Source organism: Engystomops pustulosus, chromosome 4 (assembly GCF_040894005.1).
Source record: "Engystomops pustulosus chromosome 4, aEngPut4.maternal, whole genome shotgun sequence".
NCBI classification, from domain to species: Eukaryota; Metazoa; Chordata; class Amphibia; order Anura; family Leptodactylidae; genus Engystomops; species Engystomops pustulosus.
Window position 1 is genome coordinate 4,849,157 of NC_092414.1, and position 16,637 is coordinate 4,865,793.

At 50.8% G+C, this 16,637-nt stretch overlaps 1 protein-coding gene across 4 annotated transcripts in view; it reads right to left on the reverse strand.

The window, feature by feature from the left end:
* Positions 1-10,036, reverse strand: part of KIAA1549 (KIAA1549 ortholog) — a 71,500-nt gene extending 61,464 nt beyond the window's left edge. For all 4 annotated transcript variants that reach the window (XM_072144837.1, XM_072144834.1, XM_072144833.1 and 1 more), the window contains exon 1: positions 9,827-10,036. In XM_072144837.1, coding sequence (XP_072000938.1) covers positions 9,827-9,908 — 82 coding nt within the window. In that variant the 5' untranslated portion in view covers positions 9,909-10,036. The remainder of the gene's footprint in view (positions 1-9,826) is intronic.
* Between the last annotated feature and the right edge of the window lie 6,601 nt (positions 10,037-16,637).

Sequence of the window (16,637 nt, forward strand, 5' to 3'; positions counted from 1 at the left end):
AGGGCAGGGTCAGGTCTCATCTATACACACAGGCTCCTCTAGGGCAGGCTCAGGTCTCATCTATACACACAGGCTCCTCTAGGGCAGGCTCAGGTCTCATCTATACACACAGGCTCCTCTAGGGCAGGGACCGGTCTCATCTATACACACAGGCTCCTCTAGGGCAGCGTCAGGTCTCATCTATACACACAGGCTCCTCTAGGGCAGGGTCAGGTCTCATCTATACACACAGGCTCCTCTAGGGCAGGGTCAGGTCTCAGCTATACACACAGGCTCCTCTAGGGCAGGGTCAGGTCTCATTTATACACACAGGCTCCTCTAGGGCAGGGTCAGGTCTCATCTATACACACAGGCTCCTCTAGGGCAGGGTCAGGTCTCATCTATACACACAGGCTCCTCTAGGGCAGGGTCAGGTCTCATCTATACACACAGGCTCCTCTAGGGCAGGGTCAGGTCTCATGTATACACACAGGCTCCTCTAGGGAAGGGTCAGGACTCATCTATACACACAGGCTCCTCTAGGGCAGGGTCAGGACTCATCTATACACACAGGCTCCTCAAGGGCAGGGTCAGGTCTCATCTATACACACAGGCACCTCTAGGGGAAGGTCAGGTCTCATCTATACACACAGGCTCCTCTAGGGCAGGGTCAGGTCTCATCTATACACACAGGCTCCTCTAGGGCAGGGCCAGGTCTCATCTATACACACAGGCTCCTCTAGGGCAGGGTCAGGTCTCATCTATACACACAGGCTCCTCTAGGGCAGGGTCAGGCCTCATCTATAAACACAGGCTGCTCTAGGGCAGGGACCGGTCTCATCTATACACACAGGCTCCTCTAGGGCAGGGCCAGGTCTCATGTATACACACAGGCTCCTCTAGGGCAGGGACCGGTCTCATCTATACACACAGGCTCCTATAGGGCAGGGTCAGGTCTCATCTATACACACAGGCTCCTCTAGGGCAGGGTCAGGTCTCATCTATACATACAGGCTCCTCTAGGGCAGGGTCAGGTCTCATCCATACACACAGGCTTCTCTAGGGCAGGGTCAGGTCTCATTGATACACACAGGCTCCTCTAGGGCAGGGTCAGGTCTCATTGATACACACAGGCTCCTCTAGGGCAGGGTCAGGTCTCATCTATACACACAGGCTCCTCTAGGGCAGGGTCAGGTCTCATCTATACACACAGGCTCCTCTAGGGCAGGGTCAGGTCTCATCTATACACACAGGCTGCTCTAGGGCAGGGTCAGGTCTCATCTATACACACAGGCTCCTCTAGGGCAGGGTCAGGTCTCATCTATACACACAGGCTCCTCTAGGGCAGGGTCAGGCCTCATCCATACAAACAGGCTCCTCTAGGGCAGGGTCAGGTCTCATCTATACACACAGGCTCCTCTAGGGCAGGGTCAGGCCTCATCTATACACACAGGCTCCTCTAGGGCAGGGTCAGGTCTCATCTATACACACAGGCTCCTCTAGGGCAGGGTCAGGTCTCATCTATACACACAGGCTCCTCTAGGGCAGGGTCAGGCCTCATCTATACACACAGGCTCCTCTAGGGCAAGGTCAGGTCTCATCTATACACACAGGCTCCTCTAGGGCAGGGCCAGGTCTCATGTATACACACAGGCTCCTCTAGGGCAGGGTCAGGCCTCATCCATACACACAGGCTCAGGCCTCATCCATACACACAGGCTCCTCTAGGGCAGGGTCAGGTCTCATCTATACACACAGCTCCTCTAGGGCAGGGTCAGGTCTCATCTATACACACAGGCTCCTCTAGGGCAGGGTCAGGTCTCATCTATACACACAGGCTGCTCTAGGGCAGGGTCAGGTCTCATAGATACACACAGGGTCATCTAGGGCAGGGTCAGGTCTCATCTATACACACAGGCTCCTCTAGGGCAGGGCCAGGTCTCATCTATACACACAGGCTCCTCTAGGGCAGGGTCAGGCCTCATCTATAAACACAGGCTGCTCTAGGGCAGGGTCAGGTCTCATCTATACACACAGGCTGCTCTAGGGCAGGGTCAGGTCTCATAGATACACACAGGGTCATCTAGGGCAGGGTCAGGTCTCATCTATACACACAGGCTCCTCTAGGGCAGGGCCAAGTCTCATCTATAAACACAGGCTGCTCTAGGGCAGGGACCGGTCTCATCTATACACACAGGCTCCTCTAGGGCAGGGCCAGGTCTCATGTATACACACAGGCTCCTCGAGGGTAGGGTCAGGCCTCATCCATACACACAGGCTCCTCTAGGGCAGGGTCAGGTCTCATCTATACACACAGCTCCTCTAGGGCAGGGTCAGGTCTCATCTATACACACAGGCTCCTCTAGGGCAGGGTCAGGTCTCATCTATACACACAGCTCCTCTAGGGCAGGGTCAGGTCTCATCTATACACACAGGCTCCTCTAGAGCAGGGTCAGGTCTCATCGATACACACAGGCTCCTCTAGGGCAGGGTCAGGTCTCATCTATACACACAGGCTCCTCTAGGGCAGGGTCAGGTCTCATCTATACACACAGGCTCCTCTAGGGCAGGGTCAGGTCTCATCTATACACACAGGCTCCTCTAGGGCAGGGTCAGGTCTCATCTATACACACAGGCTCCTCTAGGGCAGCGTCAGGTCTCATCTATACACACAGGCTCCTCTAGGGCAGGGTCAGGTCTCATCTATACACACAGGCTCCTCTAGGGCAGGGTCAGGTCTCATCTATACACACAGGCTCCTCTAGGGCAGGGTCAGGTCTCATCTATACACACAGGCTCCTCTAGGGCAGGGTCAGGCCTCATCTATACACACAGGCTCCTCTAGGGCAGGGTCAGGTCTCATCTATACACACAGGCTCCTCTAGGGCAGGGTCAGGTCTCATGTATACACACAGGCTCCTCTAGGGAAGGGTCAGGACTCATCTATACACACAGGCTCCTCTAGGGCAGGGTCAGGACTCATCTATACACACAGGCTCCTCTAGGGCAGGGTCAGGTCTCATCTATACACACAGGCACCTCTAGGGCAGGGTCAGGTCTCATCTATACACACAGGCTCCTCTAGGGCAGGGTCAGGTCTCATCTATACACACAGGCTCCTCTAGGGCAGGGTCAGGCCTCATCCATACAAACAGGCTCCTCTAGGGCAGGGTCAGGTTTCATCTATACACACAGGCTCCTCTAGGGCAGGGTCAGGTCTTATCTATACACACAGGCTCCTCTAGGGCAGGGTCAGGTCTCATCTATACACACAGGCTCCTCTAGGGCAGGGTCAGGCCTCATCTATACACACAGGCTCCTCTAGGGCAGGGTCAGGTCTCATCTATACACACAGGCTCCTCTAGGGCAGAGTCAGGCCTCATCTATACACACAGGCTCCTCTAGGGCAGGGTCAGGTCTCATCTATACACACAGGCTGCTCTAGGGCAGGGTCAGGTCTCATAGATACACACAGGGTCATCTAGGGCAGAGTCAGGTCTCATCTATACACACAGGCTCCTCTAGGGCAGGGTCAGGTCTCACCTATACACACAGGCTCCTCTAGGGCAGGGTCAGGCCTCATCTATACACACAGGCTCCTCTAGGGCAGGGTCAGGTCTCATCTATACACACAGGCTCCTCTAGGGCAGGGTCAGGTCTCATGTATACCCACAGGCTCCTCTAGGGAAGGGTCAGGTCTCATCTATACACACAGGATCCTCTAGGGCAGGGACCGGTCTCATCTATACACACAGGCTCCTCTAGGGCAGGGCCAGGTCTCATGTATACACACAGGCTCCTCTAGGGCAGGGTCAGGCCTCATCCATACACACAGGCTCCTCTAGGGCAGGGTCAGGTCTCATCTATACACACAGCTCCTCTAGGGCAGGGTCAGGTCTCATCTATACACACAGGCTCCTCTAGGGCAGGGTCAGGTCTCATCTATACACACAGGCTCCTCTAGGGCAGGGTCAGGTCTCATCGATACACACAGGCTCCTCTAGGGCAGGGTCAGGTCTCATCTATACACACAGGCTCCTCTAGGGCAGGGTCAGGTCTCATCTATACACACAGGCTCCTCTAGGGCAGGCTCAGGTCTCATCTATACACACAGGCTCCTCTAGGGCAGGCTCAGGTCTCATCTATACACACAGGCTCCTCTAGGGCAGGGTCAGGTCTCATCTATACACACAGGCTCCTCTAGGGCAGGGACCGGTCTCATCTATACACACAGGCTCCTCTAGGGCAGGGACCGGTCTCATCTATACACACAGGCTCCTCTAGGGCAGCGTCAGGTCTCATCTATACACACAGGCTCCTCTAGGGCAGGGTCAGGTCTCATCTATACACACAGGCTCCTCTAGGGCAGGGTCAGGTCTCATCTATACACACAGGCTCCTCTAGGGCAGGGTCAGGTCTCATCTATACACACAGGCTCCTCTAGGGCAGGGTCAGGTCTCATCTATACACACAGGCTTCTCTAGGGCAGGGTCAGGCCTCATCTATACACACAGGCTCCTCTAGGGCAGGGTCAGGTCTCATCTATACACACAGGCTCCTCTAGGGCAGGGTCAGGTCTCATGTATACACACAGGCTCCTCTAGGGAAGGGTCAGGACTCATCTATACACACAGGCTCCTCTAGGGCAGGGTCAGGTCTCATCTATACACACAGGCACCTCTAGGGGAAGGTCAGGTCTCATCTATACACACAGGCTCCTCTAGGGCAGGGTCAGGTCTCATCGATACACACAGGCTCCTCTACTACAGGGTCAGGTCTCATCAATACACACAGGCTCCTCTAGGGCAGGGTCAGGTCTCATCTATACACACAGGCTCCTCTAGGGCAGGGTCAGGTCTCAGCTATACACACAGGCTCCTATAGGGCAGGGTCAGGTCTCATCTATACACACAGGCTCCTCTAGGGCAGGGACCGGTCTCATCTATACACACAGGCTCCTATAGGGCAGGGTCAGGTCTCATCTATACACACAGGCTCCTCTAGGGCAGGGTCAGGTCTCATCCATACACACAGGCTTCTCTAGAGCAGGGTCAGGTCTCATCCATACACACAGGCTTCTCTAGGGCAGGGTCAGGTCTCATTGATACACACAGGCTCCTCTAGGGCAGGGTCAGGTCTCATTGATACACACAGGCTCCTCTAGGGCAGGGTCAGGTCTCATCTATACACACAGGCTCCTCTAGGGCAGGGTCAGGTCTCATCTATACACACAGGCTCCTCTAGGGCAGGGTCAGGTCTCATCTATACATACAGGCTCCTCTAGGGCAGGGTCAGGTCTCATCTATACACACAGGCTCCTCTAGAGCAGGGTCAGGTCTCATCTATACACACAGGCTCCTCTAGAGCAGGGTCAGGTCTCATCTATACACACAGGCTCCTCTAGGGCAGGGTCAGGTCTTATCTATACACACAGGCTCCTCTAGGGCAGGGTCAGGTCTCATCTATACACACAGGCTCCTCTAGGGCAGGGTCAGGTCTCATCTATACACACAGGCTCCTCTAGGGCAGGGTCAGGTCTCATCTATACACACAGGCTCCTCTAGGGCAGGGTCAGGTCTCATCCATACACACAGGCTCCTCTAGGACAGGGTCAGGTCTCATCTATACACACAGGCTCCTCTAGGACAGGGTCAGGTCTCATCTATACACACAGGCTCCTCTAGGGCAGGGTCAAGTCTCATCGATACACACAGGCTCCTCTAGGGCAGGGTCAGGTCTCATCGATACACACAGGCTCCTCTAGGGCAGGGTCAAGTCTCATCGATACACACAGGCTCCTCTAGGGCAGGGTCAGGTCTCATTGATACACACAGGCTCCTCTAGGGCAGGGTCAGGTCTCATCTATACACACAGGCTCCGGTCTCATCTATAAACACAGGCTCCTCTAGGGCAGGGTCAGGTCTCATCTATACACACAGGCTCCTCTAGGGCAGGGTCAAGTCTCATCGATACACACAGGCTCCTCTAGGGCAGGGTCAAGTCTCATCTATACACACAGGCTCCTCTAGGGCAGGGTCAAGTCTCATCTATACACACAGGCTCCTCTAGGGCAGGGTCAAGTCTCATCCATACACACAGGCTCCTCTAGGGCAGGGTCAGGTCTCATCTATACACACAGGCTCCTCTAGGGCAGGGTCAGGTCTCATCTATACACACAGGCTCCTCTGGGGCAGGGTCAGGTCTCATCTATACACACGGGCTCCTCTAGGGCAGGGTCAGGTTTCATCTATAGACACAGGCTCCTCTAGGACAGGGTCAGGTCTCATCTATACACACAGGCTCCTCTAGGACAGGGTCAGGACTCATCTATACACACAGGCTCCTCTAGGGCAGGGCCAGGTCTCATCTATACACACAGGCTCCTCTAGGGCAGGGTCAGGTCTCATCTATACACACAGGCTCCTCTAGGGCAGGGTCAGGCCTCATCTATAAACACATGCTCCTCTAGGGCAGGGTCAGGCCTCATCTATAAACACAGGCTGCTCTAGGGCAGGGACCGGTCTCATCTATACACACAGGCTCCTCTAGGGCAGGGACCGGTCTCATCTATACACACAGGCTCCTCTAGGGCAGGGCCAGGTCTCATGTATATACACAGGCTCCTCTAGGGCAGGGTCAGGCCTCATCCATACACACAGGCTCCTCTAGGGCAGGGTCAGGTCTCATCTATACACACAGGCTCCTCTAGGACAGGGTCAGGTCTCATCTATACACACAGGCTCCTCTAGGACAGGGTCAGGTCTCATCTATACACACAGGCTCCTCTAGGGCAGGGTCAGGTCTCATCGATACACACAGGCTCCTCTAGGGCAGGGTCAGGTCTCATCTATACACACAGGCTGCTTTAGGGCAGGGTCAGGTCTCATCTATACACACAGGCTCCTCTAGGGCAGAGTCAGGTCTCATCTATACACACAGGCTCCTCTAGGGCAGGGTCAGGTCTCATCTATACACACAGGCTCCTCTAGGGCAGGGTCAGGTCTCATCTATACACACAGGCTCCTCTAGGGCAGGGTCAGGTCTCATCTATACACACAGGCTCCTCTAGGGCAGGGTCAGGCCTCATCTATAAACACATGCTCCTCTAGGGCAGGGTCAGGCCTTATCTATAAACACAGGCTGCTCTAGGGCAGGGACCGGTCTCATCTATACACACAGGCTCCTCTAGGGCAGGGACCGGTCTCATCTATACACACAGGCTCCTCTAGGGCAGGGCCAGGTCTCATGTATATACACAGGCTCCTCTAGGGCAGGGTCAGGCCTCATCCATACACACAGGCTCCTCTAGGGCAGGGTCAGGTCTCATCTATACACACAGGCTCCTCTAGGACAGGGTCAGGCCTCATCCATACACACAGGCTGCTCTAGGGCAGGGTCAGGTCTCATCTATACACACAGGCTCCTCTAGGGCAGGGTCAGGTCTCATCTATACACACAGGCTCCTCTAGGGCAGGGTCAGGTCTCATCTATACACACAGGCTCCTCTAGGGCAGGGTCAGGTCTCATCTATACACACAGGCTCCTCTAGGGCAGGGTCAGGTCTCATCCATACACACAGGCTCCTCTAGGGCAGGGTCAAGTCTCATCTATACACACAGGCTCCTCTAGGGCAGGGTCAGGTCTCATCTATACACACAGGCTCCTCTAGGGCAGGGTCAGGTCTCATCCATACACACAGCTCCTCTAGGGCAGGGTCATGTCTCATCTATAAACACAGGCTCCTATAGGGCAGTCAGGCCCTGTGTTTCTGCAGCAATTTCTCCGTTCTGTCTGTGATTCTCCATATATCAGCAGCCATGATGAGGCCTGGAACTGCCCCCCACCATCATACCGGCGGCCATGACACAAAAGGGAGGAGGTGCTGTCTCAGTCATGTGACCGGCGGCCATCTTTACCAATTTGTACCGATGCGCCACAGCACAGCACAATCTGAGGAGGAGCCACATACGTCATGGGATACAATAGGCATGAGGGGCAATATAGGGGGTAACAGGGGAAGTATTGGAGGTATAAGGGGCAGTATGGGGGGTATAATGGATGTCAGGGCCTAGTATTGTGGGTATGAGAGGGAATCAGGAGAATGCAGTATTATGGGTACAAGGAGGCAGTGTTGGAGGTATAAGCAGTGTTGGGGTACAGGCGGGCAGCATAAGGGGCAGTATTGGGGTAAAGGCGGGCAGTATAAGGGGCAGTGTTGAGGTATAAGGGGGCAGTATAAGGGGCAGTGTTGGGGTACATGCAGGCAGTATTGGGGTACAGGCGGGCAGTATGAGGGGCAGTATTGGGGGTATATGGGGCAGTATTGGGGTACAGACGGGCAGTATAAGGGGAAGTATTGGGAGTATAAGGGGGCAGTATGAGGGGCAGTACTGGGGGTATATGGGGGCAGTATTGGGGTACAGGTGGGCAGTATGAAGGGCAGTATTGGGGTGCAGGCAGTATAAGGGGCAGTATTGGGGTACAGGCGGGCAGTATAAGAGGCGGGATTGGGGTACAGGCAGGCAGTATGAGGGGCAGTATTGGGGGTATATGGGGCAGTATTGGGGTACAGACGGGCAGTATAAGGGGAAGTATTGGGAGTATAAGGGGGCAGTATGAGGGGCAGTACTGGGGGTATATGGGGGCAGTATTGGGGTACAGGTGGGCAGTATGAAGGGCAGTATTGGGGTGCAGGCAGTATAAGGGGCAGTATTGGGGTACAGGCGGGCAGTATAAGGGGCAGTATTGGGGTACAGGCGGGCAGTATAAGGGGCAGTATTGGGGTGCAGGCGGGCAGTATAAGGGGCAGTATTGGGGTGCAGGCGGGCAGTATAAGGGGCAGTATTGGGGTACAGGCGGGCAGTATAAGGGGCAGTATTGGGGTACAGGCGGGCAGTATGAGGGGCAGTATTGGGGTATAGGGGGCAATGTTGGGGTACAGGCGGGCAGTATGAGGGGCAGTATGAGGGGCAGTATTGGGGTATAGGGGGCAGTGTTGGGGTACAGGCGGGCAGTATGAAGGGCAGCATTAGGGTATAAAGGGGCAGTATTGGGGTACATGCGGGCAGTATAGGGGCAGTATTGGGGTATAGGGGCAGTGTAGGAGTACATGCGGGCAGTATTGGGGTACAGGTGGGCAGTGTAAGGGGCAGCATTAGGGTATAAAGGGGCAGTATTGGGGTACAGGCTGGCAGTATGAGGGGCAGTATTGGGGTATAGGGGGCAGTATAAGGGGCAGTGTAGGAGTACATGCAGGCAGTATTGGGGTACAGGCGGGCAGTATGAGGGGCAGTGTTGGGGTACAGGTGGGCAGTATGAGGGGCAGTGTTGGGGTACTGGCGGGCAGTATGAGGGGCAGTGTTGGGGTACTGGCGGGCAGTATGAGGGGCAGTGTTGGGGTACAGGCGGGCAGTATGAGGGGCAGCATTAGGGTATAAAGGGGCAGTATTGGGGTACAGGCGGGCAGTATGAGGGGCAGTATTGGGGTATAAGGGGCAGTATTGGGGTATAAGGGGGCAGTGTTGGAGGTATAAGGGGGCAGTATTGGGGTACAGGCGGGCAGCATAAGGGGCAGTATTGGGGTACAGGCGGGCAGTGTAAGGGGCAGTATTGGGGTATAAGGGGGCAGTGTTGGGGTACAGGCGGGCAGTATGAGGGGCAGTATTGGGGTACAGGCGGGCAGTGTAAGGGGCAGTATTGGGGTATAAGGGGGCAGTATTGGGGTACAGCCGGGCAGTATGAGGGGCAGCATTAGGGTATAAAGGGGCAGTGTTGGGGTACAGGCAGGCAGTATGAGGGGCACACCACTCTCAGCAGACATCGGGGTCCCCCATCACCCTGCACTCACCTTCCGCCACCCCCCGGTGCAGCTGCAGCCCGATCCCCAGGATGAGGATGGTGCAGGCGGCCGGGGCTCCTCTCCGGTCCATGTCCCCTGTGTTACCGGGGCGGAGCGGGCGGCATCCTCCCGGGGCCCTGCTCCTCCTGCCGCTGCCGGTACCGCACACCCCGAGCCGCCGCCGCAATCCGCTGCTCAGCGCCCGGGGGCAGAGGAGGACACCTGGCGGCCGCCTGCGGTACTGCAGCACAGGGGGAGGAGACAAAGCCGGGACACAGGGGACACCCAGCGGCCAACACAGGTATGACAGCTCAGAGAGGAGGACGGGGGACACCTAGTGGTCAGGAAGGGAACGACATCTGCAGGAGGATCCGGATCCAAATATATATCTATCATAGAGAGGGGAGAGACCGTGAGCAGAGCGGCCCCCATACATTATACATCACTGTGTGTATTATATCTGTACTGTGACATCACTGTGTGTATTATCTCTGTACTGTGACATCGCTGTGTGTATTATCCCTGTACTGTGACATCACTGTGTGTATTATCCTGTACTGTGACATCACTGTGTGTATTATCCTGTACTGTGACATCACTGTGTACTATCCCTGTACTGTGACATCACTGTGTGTATTATCCCTGTACTGTGACACCACTGTGTGTATTACCCCTGTACTGTGACATCACTGTGTGTATTATCCTGTACTGTGACATCGCTGTGTACTATCCCTGTACTGTGACATCACTGTGTGTATTATCCCTGTACTGTGACACCACTGTGTGTATTATCCCTGTACTGTGACATCACTGTGTGTATTATCTTGTACTGTGACATCACTGTGTGTATTATCCCTGTACTGTGACATCACTGTGTGTATTATCCCTGTACTGTGACATCACTGTGTGTATTATCTTGTACTGTGACATCACTGTGTGTATTATCTCTGTACTGTGACATCGCTGTGGGTATTATCCTGTACTGTGACATCGCTGTGTGTATTATCCCTGTACTGTGACATCGCTGTGTGTATTATCCCTGTACTGTGACATCACTGTGTGTAGTATCCCCTGTACTGTGACATCACTGTGTGTATTATCCCTGTACTGTGACATCGCTGTGTGTATTATCCCTGTACTGTGACATCACTGTGTGTATTATCCCTGTACTGTGACATCACTGTGTGTATTATCTCTGTACTGTGACATCGCTGTGTGTATTATCCCTGTACTGTGACATCGCTGTGTGTATTATCCCTGTACTGTGACATCGCTGTGTGTATTATCCCTGTACTGTGACATCACTGTGTGTAGTATCCCCTGTACTGTGACATCACTGTGTGTATTATCCCTGTACTGTGACATCGCTGTGTGTATTATCCCTGTACTGTGACATCGCTGTGTGTATTATCCCTGTACTGTGACATCACTGTGTGTATTATCCCTGTACTGTGACATCACTGTGTGTATTATCCCTGTACTGTGACATCACTGTGTGTATTATCCCTGTGCTGTGACATCACTGTGTGTATTATCCCTGTACTGTGACATCGCTGTGTGTATTATCCCTGTACTGTGACATCACTGTGTGTAGTATCCCCTGTACTGTGACATCACTGTGTGTATTATCCCTGTACTGTGACATCGCTGTGTGTATTATCCCTGTACTGTGACATCACTGTGTGTATTATCCCTGTACTGTGACATCGCTGTGTGTATTATCCCTGTACTGTGACATCACTGTGTGTAGTATCCCCTGTACTGTGACATCACTGTGTGTATTATCCCTGTACTGTGACATCACTGTGTGTAGTATCCCCTGTACTGTGACATCACTGTGTGTATTATCCCTGTACTGTGACATCGCTGTGTGTATTATCCCTGTACTGTGACATCACTGTGTGTATTATCCCTGTACTGTGACATCACTGTGTGTATTATCCCTGTACTGTGACATCACTGTGTGTAGTATCCCCTGTACTGTGACATCACTGTGTGTATTATCCCTGTACTGTGACATCGCTGTGTGTATTATCCCTGTACTGTGACATCACTGTGTGTATTATCCCTGTACTGTGACATCGCTGTGTGTATTATCTCTGTACTGTGACATCACTGTGTGTATTATCTTGTACTGTGACATCACTGTGTGTATTATCCCTGTACTGTGACATCACTGTGTGTATTATCCCTGTACTGTGACATCGCTGTGTGTATTATCCCTGTACTGTGACATCACTGTGTGTATTATCCCTGTACTGTGACATCGCTGTGTGTATTATCCCTGTACTGTGACATCGCTGTGTGTATTATCCCTGTACTGTGACATCGCTGTGTGTAGTATCCCCTGTACTGTGACATCGCTGTGTGTATTCTCTCTGTACTGTGACATCACTGTGTGTATTATCTCTGTACTGTGACATCGCTGTGTGTATTATCCCTGTACTGTGACATCACTGTGTGTATTATCCCTGTACTGTGACATCGCTGTGTGTATTATCCCTGTACTGTGACATCACTGTGTGTATTATCCTGTACTGTGACATCACTGTGTGTATTATCTCTGTACTGTGACATCGCTGTGTGTATTATCCCTGTACTGTGACATCACTGTGTGTATTATCCCTGTACTGTGACATCGCTGTGTGTATTATCCCTGTACTGTGACATCGCTGTGTGTATTATCCCTGTACTGTGACATCACTGTGTGTATTATCCCTGTACTGTGACATCGCTGTGTGTATTATCCCTGTACTGTGACATCACTGTGTGTATTACCCCTGTACTGTGACATCACTGTGTGTATTATCCCTGTACTGTGACATCAGTGTGTGTATTATCTCTGTACTGTGACATCACTGTGTGTATTATCCCTGTACTGTGACATCACTGTGTGCATTATCCCTGTACTGTGACATCACTGTGTGTATTATCTCTGTACTGTGACATCACTGTGTGTATTATCTCTGTACTGTGACATCACTGTGTGTATTACCCCTGTACTGTGACATCACTGTGTGTATTATCCCTGTACTGTGACATCACTGTGTGTATTATCCCCTGTACTGTGACATCACTGTGTGTATTATCCCTGTACTGTGACATCACTGTGTGTATTATCCCCTGTACTGTGACATCACTGTGTGTATTACCCCTGTACTGTGACATCACTGTGTGTATTATCCTGTACTGTGACATCACTGTGTACTATCCCTGTACTGTGACATCACTGTGTGTATTACCCCTGTACTGTGACATCACTGTGTGTATTATCCTGTACTGTGACATCGCTGTGTGTATTATACCTGTACTGTGACATCACTGTGTGTATTATCCCTGTACTGTGACATCACTGTGTGTATTACCCCTGTACTGTGACATCACTGTGTGTATTACCCCTGTACTGTGACATCACTGTGTGTATTATCCTGTACTGTGACATCACTGTGTGTATTACCCCTGTACTGTGACATCACTGTGTGTATTATCCCCTGTACTGTGACATCACTGTGTGTATTACCCCTGTACTGTGACATCACTGTGTGTATTATCCTGTACTGTGACATCACTGTGTACTATCCCTGTACTGTGACATCACTGTGTGTATTACCCCTGTACTGTGACATCACTGTGTGTATTATCCTGTACTGTGACATCGCTGTGTGTATTATACCTGTACTGTGACATCACTGTGTGTATTATCTCTGTACTGTGACATCGCTGTGTGTATTATCCCTGTACTGTGACATCACTGTGTGTATTATCCCTGTACTGTGACATCACTGTGTGTATTATCCCCTGTACTGTGACATCGCTGTGTGTATTATCCCTGTACTGTGACATCGCTGTGTGTATTATCCCTGTACTGTGACATCACTGTGTGTATTATCCCTGTACTGTGACATCGCTGTGTGTATTATCCCTGTACTGTGACATCGCTGTGTGTATTATCCCTGTACTGTGACATCGCTGTGTGTATTATCCCTGTACTGTGACATCACTGTGTGTATTATCCCTGTACTGTGACATCGCTGTGTGTATTATCCCTGTACTGTGACATCACTGTGTGTATTATCTCTGTACTGTGACATCACTGTGTGTATTATCCCTGTACTGTGACATCACTGTGTGTATTACCCCTGTACTGTGACATCACTGTGTGTATTATCTCTGTACTGTGACATCACTGTGTGTATTACCCCTGTACTGTGACATCACTGTGTGTATTATCCCTGTACTGTGACATCACTGTGTGTATTATCCCCTGTACTGTGACATCACTGTGTGTATTATCCCTGTACTGTGACATCACTGTGTGTATTATCCCCTGTACTGTGACATCACTGTGTGTATTACCCCTGTACTGTGACATCACTGTGTGTATTATCCTGTACTGTGACATCACTGTGTACTATCCCTGTACTGTGACATCACTGTGTGTATTACCCCTATACTGTGACATCACTGTGTGTATTATCCTGTACTGTGACATCGCTGTGTGTATTATCTCTGTACTGTGACATCGCTGTGTGTGTTATCTCTGTACTGTGACATCGCTGTGTGTATTATCTCTGTACTGTGACATCGCTGTGTGTATTATCTCTGTACTGTGACATCGCTGTGTGTATTATCCCTGTACTGTGACATCGCTGTGTGTATTATCCCTGTACTGTGACATCACTGTGTGTATTCTCCCTGTACTGTGACATCACTGTGTGTATTATCTCTGTACTGTGACATCACTGTGTGTATTATCCCTGTACTGTGACATCACTGTGTGTATTATCCCTGTACTGTGACATCACTGTGTGTATTATCCCTGTACTGTGACATCACTGTGTGTATTATCCCTATACTGTGACATCGCTGTGTGTATTCTCCCTGTACTGTGACATCACTGTGTGTATTATCCCTGTACTGTGACATCACTGTGTGTATTATCCCTGTACTGTGATATCACTGTGTGTATTATCCCTGTACTGTGACATCGCTGTGTGTATTCTCCCTGTACTGTGACATCACTGTGTGTATTATCCCTGTACTGTGACATCGCTGTGTGTATTATCCCTGTACTGTGACATCGCTGTGTGTATTATCCCTGCACTGTGACATCGCTGTGTGTATTATCCCTGCACTGTGACATCGCTGTGTGTATTATCCCTGTACTGTGACATCACTGTGTGTATTATCTCTGTACTGTGACATCACTGTGTGTATTATCTTGTACTGTGACATCACTGTGTGTATTATCCCTGTACTGTGACATCACTGTGTGTATTCTCCCTGTACTGTGACATCACTGTGTGTATTATCTCTGTACTGTGACATCGCTGTGTGTATTATCCCTGTACTGTGACATCACTGTGTGTATTATCCCCTGTACTGTGACATCACTGTGTGTATTATCCCTGTACTGTGACATCGCTGTGTGTATTATCCTGTACTGTGACATCACTGTGTGTATTATCCCCTGTACTGTGACATCACTGTGTATTATCCCTGTACTGTGACATCACTGTGTATTATCTCTGCACTGTGACATCGCTGTGTGTATTATCTCTGTACTGTGACATCACTGTGTGTATTATCCTGTACTGTGACATCACTGTGTGTATTATCCCTGTACTGTGACATCGCTGTGTGTATTATCCCTGTACTGTGACATCACTGTGTGTATTATCCCTGTACTGTGACATCACTGTGTGTATTATCCCTGTACTGTGACATCGCTGTGTGTATTACCCCTGTACTGTGACATCACTGTGTGTATTATCCCTGTACTGTGACATCACTGTGTGTATTATCCCTGTACTGTGACATCACTGTGTGTATTATCCCCTGTACTGTGACATCACTGCGTGTATTATCCCTGTACTGTGACATCACTGTGTGTATTATCCCTGTACTGTGACATCACTGTGTGTATTATCCCTGTACTGTGACATCACTGTGTGTATTATCCCTGTACTGTGACATCACTGTGTGTATTATCCCTGTACTGTGACATCACTGTGTGTATTATTCCTGTACTGTGACATCACTGTGTGTATTATATCTGTGACATCACTGTGTGTATTATCCCTGTACTGTGACATCACTGTGTGTATTATCCCTGTACAGTGACATCGCTGTGTGTATTATCCCTGTACTGTGACATCGCTGTGTGTATTATCCCTGTACTGTGACATCACTGTGTGTATTATCCCTGTACTGTAACATCACTGTGTGTATTCTCCCTGTACTGTGGCATCACTGTGTGTATTATCCCTGTACTGTGACATCGCTGTGTGTATTATCCTGTACTGTGACATCACTGTGTGTATTATCCCTGTACTGTGACATCACTGTGTGTATTATCCCTGTACTGTGACATCACTGTGTGTATTATTCCTGTACTGTGACATCACTGTGTGTATTATATCTGTGACATCACTGTGTGTATTATCCCTGTACTGTGACATCACTGTGTGTATTATCCCTGTATTGTGACATCACTGTGTGTATTATCTCTGTACTGTGACATCACTGTGTGTATTATCCCCTGTACTGTGACATCACTGTGTGTATTATCCCTGTACTGTAACATCACTGTGTGTATTCTCCCTGTACTGTGGCATCACTGTGTGTATTATCCCTGTACTGTGACATCACTGTGTGTATTATCCCTGTACTGTGACATCACTGTGTGTATTATCCCTGTACTGTGACATCACTGTATGTATTATCTCTGTACTGTGACGTCGCTGTGTGTATTATCCTTGTACTGTGACATCACTGTGTGTATTATCCCTGTACTGTGACATCACTGCGTGTATTATCC